This window comes from Carex rostrata, chromosome 4 (assembly GCF_964058835.1).
Source record: "Carex rostrata chromosome 4, lpCarRost1.2, whole genome shotgun sequence".
NCBI classification, from domain to species: Eukaryota; Viridiplantae; Streptophyta; class Magnoliopsida; order Poales; family Cyperaceae; genus Carex; species Carex rostrata.
The window spans coordinates 13,941,149-13,956,142 of record NC_135921.1 but is presented as its reverse complement, the minus strand read 5'-3'; the positions used below and the strand labels follow the sequence as shown (position 1 = coordinate 13,956,142).

General features: G+C 34.4%; 1 protein-coding gene across 4 annotated transcripts; it reads right to left on the bottom strand.

Moving 5' to 3' along the window:
* Nucleotides 1–281: 281 nt before the first annotated feature.
* LOC144553521 (myosin-11-like) lies at nt 282–14,005 on the bottom strand. 4 transcript variants are annotated; one of them, XM_078301714.1, is made up of 37 exons: nt 13,937–14,005; nt 12,480–12,608; nt 12,253–12,396; nt 12,008–12,153; nt 11,743–11,899; nt 11,386–11,444; nt 11,128–11,287; nt 10,616–10,765; nt 10,005–10,141; nt 9,647–9,793; nt 8,920–9,079; nt 8,728–8,829; nt 8,584–8,621; nt 8,196–8,496; nt 7,681–7,812; nt 7,467–7,576; nt 7,304–7,364; nt 6,983–7,160; nt 6,332–6,537; nt 6,127–6,246; nt 5,916–6,014; nt 5,601–5,840; nt 4,872–5,011; nt 4,386–4,497; nt 4,234–4,284; nt 4,059–4,154; nt 3,803–3,973; nt 3,210–3,359; nt 2,585–2,791; nt 1,912–2,055; nt 1,759–1,829; nt 1,576–1,675; nt 1,400–1,456; nt 1,151–1,207; nt 990–1,070; nt 815–897; nt 282–660 (listed from the first exon to the last, which is right to left on the bottom strand). In XM_078301714.1, the coding sequence occupies exons 1-37, from the start codon at nt 13,937–13,939 to the stop codon at nt 528–530; spliced, it is 4,632 nt and encodes a 1,543-aa protein (XP_078157840.1). In that variant the 5' UTR covers nt 13,940–14,005; the 3' UTR covers nt 282–527. The 4 variants fall into 4 exon arrangements, with proteins under 4 accessions (XP_078157840.1, XP_078157841.1, XP_078157844.1 ...); XM_078301715.1 differs by lacking the exon at nt 13,937–14,005 and adding an exon at nt 12,760–12,909; XM_078301718.1 differs by lacking the exon at nt 13,937–14,005 and adding an exon at nt 12,760–12,903 and having other exon boundaries at nt 11,124–11,287.
* Nucleotides 14,006–14,994: the final 989 nt, after the last annotated feature.

Here is a 14,994-nt window from a genome sequence, read left to right as displayed (position 1 = left end):
TTTATTTTTTCTTCCTTTCTCTAGTAGTTTGTATTGGAAGTACAAATAGCACCATTTTACCATTTATCCAACAAGTATTGTATTCAATATGACAGGTATGGGTGAATTTTCTTTTCGTTAGCTTCTCAGTATGGAATAGAGTATGGGTAAATATTTTTGTTCCTTTTTTTATTTTGTTAAATTAATAGATTCGGAACATGAAAAATTACTTCCCCCATGGATAAATAAAGGAACAAACTCTCAAGCAATGTAATCTCCAAATGTATTATGCTAGTAAGAAAGAAGGATAAATAATTGCATCTTATATCTAAGATTCTTGCACAACAGTACATTACCATTACCATTACCATTACCATTACCTGTCTATGCTCATTAACTTAACTCGATACACTATCGAAAAAATGAACCCCCATTTTTTAGCTTCACTAAGACTAGAACCCATTTAATTTAATCTTAATTTCTACAACACACTAGAGGGGAAAACATACCAGAGCTGTTCACGCCCTTTCGGGTTCAGCTTCTAGTAATTAACTTTTATCCTGATTAGATGGCAACAAAAATACGAAACTAGAATTCTCTCGGATGAGAGGTGGTGGCTCAAGATTGGAGATGTCTATCTGCTCCACGGATTTTGATATGTCATCAACCGAAAATGGAACGCTGCAATGACATACATGTCAGGATTGTGATTTTTGGCTTGTTAAAGAAAGCATATGTAACCATGCAATCACCAAATAGACCAAATAATATATACAAGTTTAGTAGAAGCAAATAAAGAAAAATAATTAGTTGACAAAAGAATATAGAGATTAACCTTGAGTCATCGTCAAGCAAAAATGAATTGCCCGCAGTGCTATTTGATTCTTCACTCATTATTACCCTCATATATGATATTACCTACATTGCAAAACTTAGAATAACTTGCTAATTTTTTTTCTACAAAAGAAACCAATATAGATATTTTAATAACATCGATCCATTGCACTTACATCTGGTGCTACACTTTGCGTTCCATACTTATCATCCCAGTACATAGTACTAATCCGATATAGTTGCTGTATACAGAGGGTCTGTCAATGAAAAAGAAAATATTGTTAACTGATTCAAAATATGAGTTTTCTTTTCAACAAAAGGGCAGCTGACACTTTACCGGGCAAAGGTCATGAGTAATTTCATCATATGTTTTCTTTGATTTTTGATGAATAACCTGAAAGGGAAGAAAATGACACAAATATTTTATTTTTGATATATTACTGGAATAAGAGAATATTACATGAATAAAGGGTAGTTGCCTACTGAATTGAAAACAAACAAGTGACATCAGCAAATTACATAAATTTTTTAGGGCCATATAAAGTAATTTTACATTTGATTTTGATAGATGTATTAAACAACTTACCAAGAAACCAATGGCTTGTCTGATATGCTTTAACTCGTCATAAGCTCTCCCGGCATACTGAAAGAAGTACACCAAATATTATTAATTAACATGTCAATTTGTCTGTTAAAAACTATATATAAAAAATTATTATTTGATAATTAGTGTAAATCTATTAAAAAAATCAATTGTATTACTTCATCAGTAGCTCCAACACACCACTGCTCTAGCTCAGTAAGTCCTGCCTTGACGTACTCTCCATTACTGAACGAACAACATTCCCTTCTTAGTAGAAGACTGCAACAAAAGAAAACAGATTACAAAAAAAAAAGAGACGATAAATTTCAATCAAGCAAAGAAAATTAAAAAAAATATTTCACCTGTTAAACAACTGAACATTAATGAATGTGAATATCTGAAGAAACACCTTTCTAACCAAAAAGGGAGGCACCTGTTTATAATAAAAAATTCAATTCAAGTTAATGATCCTCAAAAGGGAGTAGTGAACCAGAATTAAACATGTAATTACTAACATTGTTAGCCTTGAGTGTGTTCAAAAAGTTAGCGAGGCTTCTAGCTATATCTTGCCAATGACCAATCAAATCTTGTTGACCGCCTATGTTTTTGGTCGGTGAACGACCACCTTTCATTAAACTTGCTCTTGATTTTCTGGGAGCCTAAAAAAGTGAAATAAAATAAGTAACCGTGTAAAAGCTATAACATTTAACACAAATGCATACAAGCTCTAATGTAACTTCTTTCATATACGCCTCTGAAAGTCATCAGATAGGATTGATACCACATGAAAGGATGTATTTCACAGGGATTTTAGAACATGGTAATTACAAAAATACCCCTCCTTCCTCATTTTTTTCCTGATTTACCTATAGATAGAGATAATCAACTAACAAGAAAGGGGCACCTTTTAAGTACACAGGGAAAGAGGGATAGAGGTTGTCATCTTTCATATCCACACATGGATATCTTACGTTATTCTTTTCTGTAGAGCATTTTACACAAGGCAACAAAGAATTTTCAATACTTATACAGTAAGAACTTAATTTGGTTAAGCCAAGTTTTATTCTGATAAACCAATCAACATATATCTCAACACCATCCATGGAGTGGCAGTCATGTATGTCCAACTTGATAAAAGCGCAACTTACATCCTATGAAGTATCCATATAGACGTTCAACGGAATATACCTGAATGCAGGAAGCAAGTAAAGGAGTTATCTCTTTCTTTAAGTTGTCCCTTATCATGCCATATATTTTTTCGACATATGCTGTAAGTTGTTGTTTAAACAACAGAGCAGGATACTTGGCCTCTACTTGCCTTACTGAACCCGACCCGCCCCCTGAGCTACCGGTCACAGAACTGAGATCCACTCCTTGAGGTATTCCCCTGAAGCTCTGTGATACAAAAAGTGAAACTTTACTAGTAGTAGTTGCGGAGCCACACATGCAAATGTATTTCAATTCCACATAATTGAAAAAACCTCATGTAATTGTATAATTGTGAGTTCTATGGTAACAATTAATGAACTGACCCCACTGATCAGGGTAACAGAATATAGAATTCAATGAATTTATCCTTAAAATAATAATCTCACGGAACTAATTGAGCATTATTCAGGGGTTACAAAAGTTGAACCTTCTGCAGAATATCCAGAAAATCCTACTTTTTGTTAATTTAGCAGCATGGCATACGCATGCTAGCCTTTTGTGGAAATAGATTTTGAGTCCCAATACGAAAACGATGAATTATGCTACTTGAGAAAAGTTATATGCAGGTGAATATAAAAATGGTGAGAAGGAAAGAGCTGCATACTTGAGTCACCCTCCCAAAAAAAAAAGCAGATGACCGCCTGCGCTGTGGGGCCCCAGGAGCCCCACTTGGTTTTAGTGTACGTTGGAGCAACAATAGAAGAGTTGAGGAATTAGAAAGCCAATATGCCAATACATCATTGTTGTCTTGAGTCTACAATCCAAGGTGACAAAACAAAAAAAAACTTGTATTGGAATGATTTAAAATATTCAAAGTTATGATTGTTTTTAAAGAGTAAACCACCATGCTTCACTCATCCTCTTCTAAGATAATTGTTCTGAGGTTTTACTTGAGAAACTAAAACTTTGCAACCAACACAAGCTTTTTAAGACATGAATCAATAACATCCCACCATTAAATTAATGTGACGGGGGTGCATTCAATCAAATTTACAGATTGCTCCTGAATCTACAAAATATATTTTTCTAGTTTAAAATAAAAGTTGGAGATCAAATTACGTCACGGGTCATTTAACTTAACCCTGGCTTTTGTGGCAGCAAAGGTTGAGTGTAATTCGAAAACAACAAAAATTTAGGCGTAAAGCACAAAAAAATGCATTTATTATTTAAACTTGCACGATTTTTAGAATCACCAACCTCAATGGCATGCCCAATAGTCTGAATAATACGATCAAAAACACTTGTGCGCTCAACTTCAAATGATCTCCAATTAAGAAGGCACTTGAATATTATGCAAGCTGCGACAGGCCTATTCCCCGAAAAGCCACAGTGCTGTGCGATACATCTGATCAACATGTCATGATTCTCCTGTTTAATTCACACTAAGTGTTTAGTTAATCTAGAAGTGAGGACTAACTTATTAGTCTAATTACGTTCCTTGAATGTGTTAGACCTGTTGCTTCTCATTGAGAGACCTCTGGGGTCTGTCATCTAGTTCACTACGATCCCTAGTAAGCTGCCGTGAAACTGCTGGTGCGCCGTTAGTATCCTAAATATTTAAAATAGATTTAAGTACTTGCGCATTGTAGGGAAGAACATTATAATTCAATAAAGGAAATTTTATTTACCGGAGCTAGGATAGAACTGTTGCCTAGTATAGTACCATCATCGGAGCCTCTCTGTTTTACATAATGGCAAGAACAAGTAATTAAGTTCTGCAGAAGAACATGTTCAACATTAATTATTTATTAAAGGAGAGTTTTTGGTTAATATCACTTACATGCATAATTGACTTTGATCGGCCTGATAAGAATTTAGTTGGAGCCATTGAAACAGCTTGTTGGCGTAGAACTTTATTTTCTGACTCAACATTTGATATCTTCTCTTCTAGCCTATTAAAGAAAAGAAAATGAAAAAAATGTTATTGGTTAATTGTTTGTCATAATGTAATATATAAATCAAGTGTACCATACAGCCGGGTATTATTTTGTGTTCTCTTTTGGGCAATACATAATGCTTATGGCCCACTTATGCCTCAATTATTCATAATTAATACACAACTAAACACCAAGCAAGGCAAAGAAAAACACAAGATGAAATAAAATGATATTTTTATTAATGTCATTGATGTATGTACAATCTAACTTGCTTCCATTCTGAAAGATCTACTATTACTCATAGAAAGCCTAATAATATGCTATTGAATAAACAAAGCATCTACTGGGGAGACATGATATAAGTTATGATTATGAGGCAGAATAGGAACCTCTGCACAGTTTCCTGGAGCATCCGTAGCTTCCCATCGGCTTCATCCAGCTTCTTTTGTTTATCTTCACTTATTCGATGTGCTTCCGAAAACCTTTTCTCATAATCTTCGGCCTTCTCTTTTTCTGATTGCATTGACGCCTGTAAACATAATGTACATAATGTAGAACCATAATTACTTTTGCGATTTGCATGAAGGTTCTTACTTATTATTACTTCTATTTGCCTATCACAGAAAATGTTTTTCCATAATTTCAGATAACACCAAACTCATTGTGGTCTTAACATTTCTAAGAAAAATGATGACAAAATTTCCCCAACACTCTCTCATATTTTAGCTAAACTAGGTCACTTCGCACCACTTGATATAAAATTGAAAATCAATAATCAATGTCAGAAATTGCTTTGCTTGATTTGATTTCAGCATGGGTTTATGAGAAAAGTGGAATTCAATAGAGCTAATGGAAGATTGTGGAAAGCAGCAACTTCTACATTACCCAAATCTAATTTATCACTGCTTTTCGCAAATGAGTTATAAAAAGGTGGGTCCAGTATCCAAATAAGAAAATAAAATAAAAATAGTAAATTTTATTATATACAATGTGAAAACCAGTAAAAAGTCGGATATAATAATATGGAAAAAAAAAGAAATAAATATAGTAAACTACTGGGTGCTATTTTCATTGCAAGCAGTTTGAAAAACTAGCAACAAAACATTTTTGTTAGTTACCTTCAGTTGTTCAACCTCCTGAGTCAAGTCATTGATCTTCTCAGTATCTTGAACAAGAACAGTGGTTTCCTTGACAACAGGTGGTGCTTCTTCCAGGGCCTTATTGGCCGCCTCCTGTTCTTTGATTAGTTTAACATTGGCCTTCTGTGTCTCTTCCAACTTCTTTTGTACTTCCTGTAAAGAGCACTGAAGCTTCCTGTTTGTCTCTTCAACTACCTTCTTTGCTTCTTCCAAATCAGTCTGATTAGAACACAATTCAAGTTATTCAAGAGCACTGAATCTAAACAAGGGTCATTAAATAGCACAAAAGAGTACCTTTGCTATCTTATCAAGTTGTAGTCGAATTTGTAGTTCTTCAACTTTCTTTTCAAGCATATCCTTCGCTTCCTTTAGTGCTCCTGTTTCTCTTGCTGCCTGAGAATAGATAAGATCAAAAATGTTTGATCACCCTTTCTTTTCAGTTCAGTTGATTTTGAACAGTGGCATATCATATTATCATAATATAAAATATAAACATTTTTTTCACCATTTTAAGTTTTCTGAGTTCTTTTCTGCCAAGTTTTCCTCTCCATCTACACTGAGTATGTAATGATGCCTTCTTCAGCTTTTTATAATAAGAATATTCTCTGTAACAGCGCCACCGAGCCTGTTTAAAAAATAAATTTTAGATATGTCCACGAGAAATTAAACCACTGAATAAATGTACTGAAATGAAGAAGAAAGTCAAGTGCCTGAATAATGGTGGCAGCTTTGGTCCTTCTCTTGAATCTGAAATCATTTCTAGCAGCCATTGCTCTAAGGCCTGTCTGTATAACAAGAACTGAAGCTTTCAACACGGAATATGATTTCTGGGATTGGTGCCGACGTGTGCTTTTCTGAACTTTTATCGCAGCGGCTTCCCTCCTCATGCCCTCGAATAGTTTACAAGCAAGTCTCCCTAAAGTCAAGAAGAGGAGAATTTATTCAATCATACTGGTACCAGGTGCTACTAGAAATCCAATTTCACAGATAGAACTCAAGTAAACACAAGCCAGAACCCACAATAAATCAGAGTAGCTAGGCTACAATGAGTAATAGGTTAATAGCTAATGAAACCACCTTGATGATCTTAAGCTCGTATTAGCTTTACTTAATAAACCACATAGAAATACATGTTCTCAATAGACCACATTACAATATTCAGAGATCAGATAATTAAATGCAGCATCCTGATATTTACTTCACTTGAAGCTAATAAGGGGTACATGTACTAATCCAATGATCCTTTTGTTTTTAGCTCTTCATTGTTTTTTCAAGGGAAGTAGGCTTCACCTACTTAGAATTTTATTATTATTAATAAAAAGAGTAGTTTTTTCATTGTTGAATTCATCAACTATGTCTACCTCTGCAGATAGATTGCATATAGATTGATGCCTCTTTAACTGCAAGAAACTTCTTGCGAGCAACATGTGTTAGTATTTTCCGTTGAATGGTCTTTGCCGCAACACTTAATACCTCGGTTCTTCTGGCATCCAACTCAGCCATCTGACCAGCTCTCAAAAAAATCTTTGTTTTTCCAATCTGCAATGAGCCACTGTATTATATTTATCTCCATATGATCACTGTTGCATCGAGTTGATATCAAGAATGACCCAATAAGTATTATCACTATTTTCTTTTCTGTTCTTTTTTTATATATATACAAAAATAGATGGTCATTTTACCTGAAAGCCCACCAGACCTTTCTTTTCAAGAATCTTTTTGCATGCTGCCTTTTCATCGTAGCTATCCAAGGACAGATGGTAGAAATTAAATGCAAGCTATGGTACTATTAATTGTGAATTGCTATGTATGAAAAAGAAAAGAATAAAGTTACCCAATACTCACTTTCCTTGCATAACTTCTGGAGCAAGAAGCCCAAATCTATGCAAAAAGTCATAAAATGTACGGCGCGTAGGATATCCAGCACAGCTAATCCTTATAGCTTCAAGCACACCCTAAATAAGCAAATATACTTATGAATTGTAAAATTGATTCTTTTGATATGACCAGAACTTCAAGATCAAGTTAAAAAAAAAAGAAGGGTTGTAAAATAACTCACACCACAGCGTAGCTGTTGCATGACATTCACATTTTCAAAAATCATTGGCTTCAGCACATTGTTTGGCTTCACACATCTGATATAATGCGGCTCGGTTGAATTTAAAGTTTCCATGAGTGCTTGTAGTTGAGACTACATCAAACATATTTCATGTCAGTTACATGAACAGTGACTGGATTCTTCTATCCATAAAGATTAGGAATTTTCTTTTCTTTCTTTTTGTGCATTAAACACAAAATTTTATCAACTTTGCAAAAAATATCCCATAAAGATATACACAATTAAACATTGGCAACTATGGCTCAACCACGCCCAATATCTAATAAGCGCTATATTTCTTTTAGCCCAAATTCAACTAACATCAAACTAGTAGCAAGTTCAAATGTGGTCTGCACAACTGGCGTTCAAGCAACTTAAATCAAGGATTTGACAGTTGAGATTAAAAATGATTGGGCTTAGCTTCCAAAAAGAGCACCCTTTAACAACTGAAACTGAAATCTAAATGTATAACACACCTTGAAGCGAGAACCAATAGAAGAGAACTTGGATGACTTTGTTGTTGACTCCTCTGCGGGTGGTGGGAAGAGGCCAGCCACAAAGGGGCATTTAGAGGCACCTAAGAGATCCTGGTGCTCTGGTACAACATAATCTTTGTTCTTATCTAGAAACTGATCGGACTGATATGTGACATCACCAGCGTAATGGCACACGGTGAAGTCGGTACGAGACAATTTTGGCTTGGTGAAGCGCTTGTGAACCTTAAAGGTCTGGTACAGCTTCTGGGAGAAGGTTTCATGTGTCGACTTTGGGAACATGCTGGTAGTGAGCACGAGAATGAGATTAAATATGACAATAAGGAAATAGATTGTTATAATTAAATGGGAGAACTTAAAAATTACACACCATGCTTCATCTAGGAGTGTAATTATGCCACCAGGTTTCTGCAAAATACAAAAGCCATATGTAATTCGAAATAGTGCATTCAATATTACAAATCATTCGAAGTTTTAAATGCAAGTTTGTAACATTAAGTCCAGTAAGATGTACTTTCTCAATAAGGTCAAGAACATCTTGGTTATCAATAAATTCAATGTAGCTCCAATCGATCTGTTCTTTAGTGTATTCCTCTTGCTCCATCTTAAAAACATGCTGCAAAACATACCAAAAAATTAAATATTATTCATGGTTTGGTGGGGAGGGGGTTAAATGGAGAACACAAACGATACTTGTCAATTATACCTGGTTAAAATGTTGCTGGAGCTTCTCATTGGTGTAGTTGATACAAAATTGCTCAAAGCTATTTGTTTTAAAGCTCTCAAAACCATAAATATCAAGTACACCGATCAGTGACTTGGAAGTTGGGTCTTGGCCAATTGAGCTATTAATTTTATCAACCAACCTATTGAAAATAAAACAAAATATTACGAGTTATGCATCCAGGCTTTCATTTTCGACAGCAGCTATAATTTAGATAGATAATTAGTCCAAAACCTAAGCATAATCAACTCATTGCACACAAGCCCCTAAATTCCCAGCATTTTTAAAGAAAAAATCCTCTTTATTCGCAGAAAGATCCGAGAAAAGAAATATGTTAGTCTTTAATACTTTGAATTATATATATCTATAATCTCCTTATCTTGAGATAAGGACAAATTTGCTATAAAATACTGAGACTTAATTCATGATCAACTGATGGATATTAAGTATCGATGCATTATAGTTTTAAAACAAAAAAACTCCAAGGGCATTCATTAAAACACTGATGATGGACCATACAAAGAGTAGTCAATTTGTCCTTAATTTATTCATAATCTGTTCATATTAAATGCATAATACTAACTGGATTCAAGATTAACCACAAGCTAGGTCCCAGTTTCTATTGGTCCAAAAATGCAGGAATTGTTGCTCTAAACACTACAAAAAGGGTTCTTCACAAATTTAAGTTTACTTTCTACTGAAGTATTACCAATCAAACAAACGAGAGTATATTGTCTTTGCTAATCCATCCCTGCTCACAGTTGCTCCCAGTGGGTCCAGACTTCTCTTTATAACTTCTTCAGGTGTAACCATTACACGCTTAAGAAGTGCATCCTCTAGTGCAGCTGCATTACACCTGGAATAGAAATGCTTCTAAGTGCCTAACACATATAGTAAAATGATCGGACTGAACTAGCTTCCCAAATCAGTAATTATCAAGCATCAACTAAACCTCAATTGAGAAAGTACACCTTGTTTTAACGCAGTTAAGTCTCAATTTACCCTCAGGTGAACAATTAAGCATAAATCTTGTATATTAATTGTTATTTAAGAATCACAGTGCATACATTAGAAGCTCAGCAGTCATGCTGAGATGGAACTTAGACTTCTCATCTCTCAAAATTGAGGAATCAACTTCTTGACCCTTTGCAAAATCAATGTTACCCAGATGCAGAATGGCTGCCACCACTCTGAAAATGGCGTCCTGTAAACAAAACCAAAACAAAAGCACGATTATAGAATTTGATTAAGTTATAATGCTTATTTTTTTCCTAAATTTTTAAGCGGCCCATTTTTTTTCAGAATTTGCAAAGAAGCGCGATGGTTTCTGAGCTTTGTAAAAAGTTAAAAAAGATAATGAATATATTTACAAACACAAGCACTGACTTGGACAATATAGAAAGACAAAACAACCAAGTACCAACTAAACCCTATAAATGAAAAACCCTAACATAATTTCAAATTATTTAGACAAACATCAAATGATTTTTTCCACTCAATTAAGTTCTGAATCATCAATTCAACTCCTCCTGATATTTTTCTCGTCTTTCTAATTAGAACATGAGCAATGTTATTGAGAAAAGATAATGAGATGGGCAAATTTTTGTCAAAGTGTAAATTAATTCTAGAGAAAAAAAAAAACAATAGATTAGGCTATTCCTTGATCCAAGAATAGTACCTGATCTTTTGCGCTCATTCCAACAACATCCATGGCTCTTCTTGTCGCAAGGTACTCGCTCGCCTCATTCACACCAACCAACTCATAGCAATGTGATTGGTTCAGATAATGAAATGACTTTGGGTTGCCTAATTTGTACTTTTCAATCACCTGTAAGAGCACATGGCAAAGAGTATAAGAAATAAATCATTCAATTGTGAAAATCCCCCACTCCTTTTAACTAGTTTAATTAAATGACATGTTTTCTTGTAAGATATTTATTTATTTATTTTTATTTTTTTTGCAAAAAGTATAATCAGGTGTCATGATTCAATTGCGACACTTTCATGAAAATCGTCATTTAATCTGGCACATAACAGGACCGCTTTTCATACCTTACCCACCACATTAGTACTTAAGAAGAGGCTTAGTGTGGTTCTATTTTTGTTTTGAAAGCAAATGCGAATAATACAAAGCTAAGATGGTTCTGTGCAATATCTTCAACAACAAGAAAGAAAGAAGACTATACATGCCTCTTTCGGAGCAGCACAGAGAAGGTAGAAACAATGGTAGTTGCGTTCTGGGTCGGACACTTGGCAAACGCGGGACCGTTCAAGAAGATAGGTTCTAATAGCAGCACCTGATATCCTACCATGCTTGTTGAATTGGATCTCCACAAACTTACCAAACCGACTGAAGAAAGATGTGTAATTATTGTTAGAAACATACACATGCTTTTATCACTATGTGAAACTCAGGTCATGATCCAGGTCATGATCCAAAATAGTCACCTTGAATTGTTGTTTCTGACAGTTTTAGCATTACCAAATGCCTCCAAAACAGGGTTTGACTGCAAAAGATTGTCAATAGAGGTAAGCAAAAGTTCAGTTAAGAGCCGTAAAAACTCCAGATTGTCAATAGAAATTAACCCAATTTAACTTTAACTAATTGTCAATGTTGCAATTAAGCCTAACTAAGCTTTTTAATCCAGCACCCTCATTGTGCAATTATGCATAAAGCAAGCAAGAGAAAACCCCAAAAATGGAAGTTTTCAAACCATAACAGTCCCGTGCCAAGAGTAACATCTGATTCCTACAACCAAACCTTAAATAATTCAGAAAAATATACTATTTTGCAAGCTATCTTACTTCTAGAACTTGTTGTTCTACTGTTCGGCCTTCAGTTGCTGTTCGTCCCCCAAGAAAGGCAAGATATTGCATAAGCATCTTTGTAGTTTCGGTTTTGCCGGCACCACTCTCACCACTCACCAAAATTGAGTTACTTTTCCCTTCGTTGATCATTGCCCTGATTAAAAATTACACATATGAAATAAGCCAATTCCGAACTTAACGGAAGACGATAACAAGTTTTAAAAAAGAAAAAAAAAAAAAACATGACGGCGGCTATGTATACCTGTATGCGACATCTGCAACCGCAAAAACATGCGGGCTAAGCTCACCAAATTGTGCTCCTCTATATTGTTCCATCATTTTTTTGGAATATATATTTGGTAATTTTTGAAAGGGGTTAACTGCAATTAGGATGTTTCCAGTGTAAGTCTGTCAAAGAAAGAAAAAGTATGACTTGTTGATACACATTAAAACACACAATACATAAATTAACATATTCCGGCATGATAAAGAGCACAGTCTACATACATATATTTCATTCAGCTCAAATCTGGTATACAAGTTTTGTAGTACTCCCGGTTCATGCAAATATGAAAGCTTTGTCATGTCATCGACCCCACCAGCGGGTGCCTCTGTATCTTTTGGATACAGTTTTGACATATTCGCGACAACCTGACACGTGAAAATTGAAACTGTTAAGTAGTTTGAACGCTACGATAAGCTGCATTGCTGTCAAAATGACATGTAAAAATTACTTTTTTGCCATTGGTGGTTTCAATCTCGGCATCTTGACTGTTGATCTTGACCACTGTACCATCAACCCAGGCTACTCCAGGGTCCTCAAGCCACACATGAGATCCAACAATTATGTTGACTGGAGTTCCCTGAAATCAGAAAGAAAAGAAAACATTAACAAAATATTTTACCTCCTTCATTACAAGAACATGGGATGAAAATTAGTTCCTTCTAACAGTACTGAAGTGTTCAAATCAATCACCGTGGCCTACCCTTCCCTTCCTTTCCCTAAAAACCTACCTACAGCTCCATTTCAGTATAGACAATTGTGTTGGGGACGAAGTGTAGGGTTTAGGGTTTGGGCACCGTCGACCCGTCCTCCAACCTCAATGCCTCATAAAAAAGGTTCATCTTGTGTTGAATAGTGTGATCGGCACTTGCGGTTCCCGCCTTCTTCAAAGAAACTGTATTCATTTGCGGAGCTAGAGGGTATGAGGGTAGTACTATGAAGATACGACAGGAAAGGATACACTGGTTCCGTAACATTTGATCAAGGAGATATATCCTAACTGACGCCGGGGTGCGCCATTTTCCTCTAAATTCAACGGATCAAAATCTGCTGTTATTCTCGGAACAGTGTTTTACTCATCCTGCTTTTTCAAATTCAATCATTGAATTGTTTTGTTTTGAAATGTGTGCACAGAATTTTTTTTTAAAAGTTACTTTGAGATTTGTTTCTTAAAATAATTAAACAATTGGATTCGAAAAAATAAAAATAACAGAGATACTATTTACGGAAAAAAAAATAGCAGCGGATTTCATTCCAAATTCAACTTGTCATTTTTTACACCTGTATTTGCGCGCATGGGTAGGTACAAATACAATGGGATTGTTATTGTACCATTTGTGGTTTTTTGTATTTAGTTCAAATTTATCAAGGGCTTTAGATGAACTTACGAGTGTTGTAAAGAACGGTATGTGGTTATTAGATGGATAGATTACCACAAACAATTAATCAGGAATAATCGGTCATAATAAAAAATAATCAGTCGATTAATTGAGAAATATGTGACAGTTTAATTACCGCCAACGACTAATCGGTCGATTAATCGGCCTAAACGGACATTTTTTTACAACACTAAGACTGACATTCTATGTTGCATAAATACTCTTAACAAACACCCAGATGTTGTTTAAATATCATCATCAGAAAGAGATTAAGATAAGTTCACTACAGCAACAACCAATTTCATATGCATTAAAGATCTATATGGACATCCTCATTAATGAACAAAAAAGAAGAAGAAAAATATACAAACTTTTAAACCATGACAATGTTAGAAGTTGGATCTAAATACATCTCGAAGAAGAAGAACAAAATCTTAAACACATAGAAATGGAAAACTATATATCAAAATCTAATATTTGAAACCGACGAATCCGAAATAACGATCGCTATCGATCCGAAGAGACGTACCATTCTTCTTTAGTTCCCTTCACTTCTCTTCAGATGTGTTGATGCATAATCAATCCTTTAACAGCTAAGAACTATATATATATGTAGCTAGTTTCATAAAATTGAAGCATCAACATATAATGCCAGAACTCACAGAGAATTTATTGGTCAATTACGATGATGGCGGATTGAGGGAGAAAGAATATCGATCGGTTTATCTATTATTAGGCTTAATTGCTATTTGATTATTATTTTTTCTTTTCTTTTGCATTAGTTGAGTTGTAAAAGGCTATAATTAGGTTAGCTCTCAGACTAGGAGCAATCTGAACCATGAGAGAAAAAAAGGAAGAAAACACTGTCTTATTAGTTTCTATTAAGTTCGATCGTATGCTTTTCTGCGCTTAATTCGACAGAAAGAAATTAAATGAACACTGAAGTTACAAGTACTGTTATACTTATATAAATTGGTCTCTATGATCCTCTCTTTAATTTTATAACTATATATATTATGGGAATAAGGAGTTCAAGACTATAGTATATAATATTAGAGGAGAGATTCACTTGAACCTTTTTTTTTTTTTTGGTGATACCAGATTATACTCTATATTTTCAAAGTTCAAATAGTAAATTCAAACCGTTCAACGCGATGAATATATTAATATGATATGGTAGATCAAATTTTACACTTTTTTTTCATTTTTCTTTACTATTTATTAAGATGGGTACAAAAATTTAATGATCTGAAAACAATAATTTATAAAATACTTAATAAATAGTAAAAAAAATTTTAAAAATGTAAACTTTGATCTGCAAGCACATTTTAATATATTCATCATGTTAAGCGGTTTGTTCGACTATTTAGACTTTGAAAACTTTGAAAATATAGAGTGTAATTTAGTGTCACAAAAAAAAAGAATGTAAGTGAATCCCTCCTTATAATATTATTACAAATTATTAGTTTGATTCTCTGTATAATCTTGGATCATGCTTGAAGGAGCTAACAAAGAGGAGGAAAGATGAGAAAAGGGAAAAAAAATAATATAAAGTGATATGTTACCGATTTTTTTATTTTTATCCAA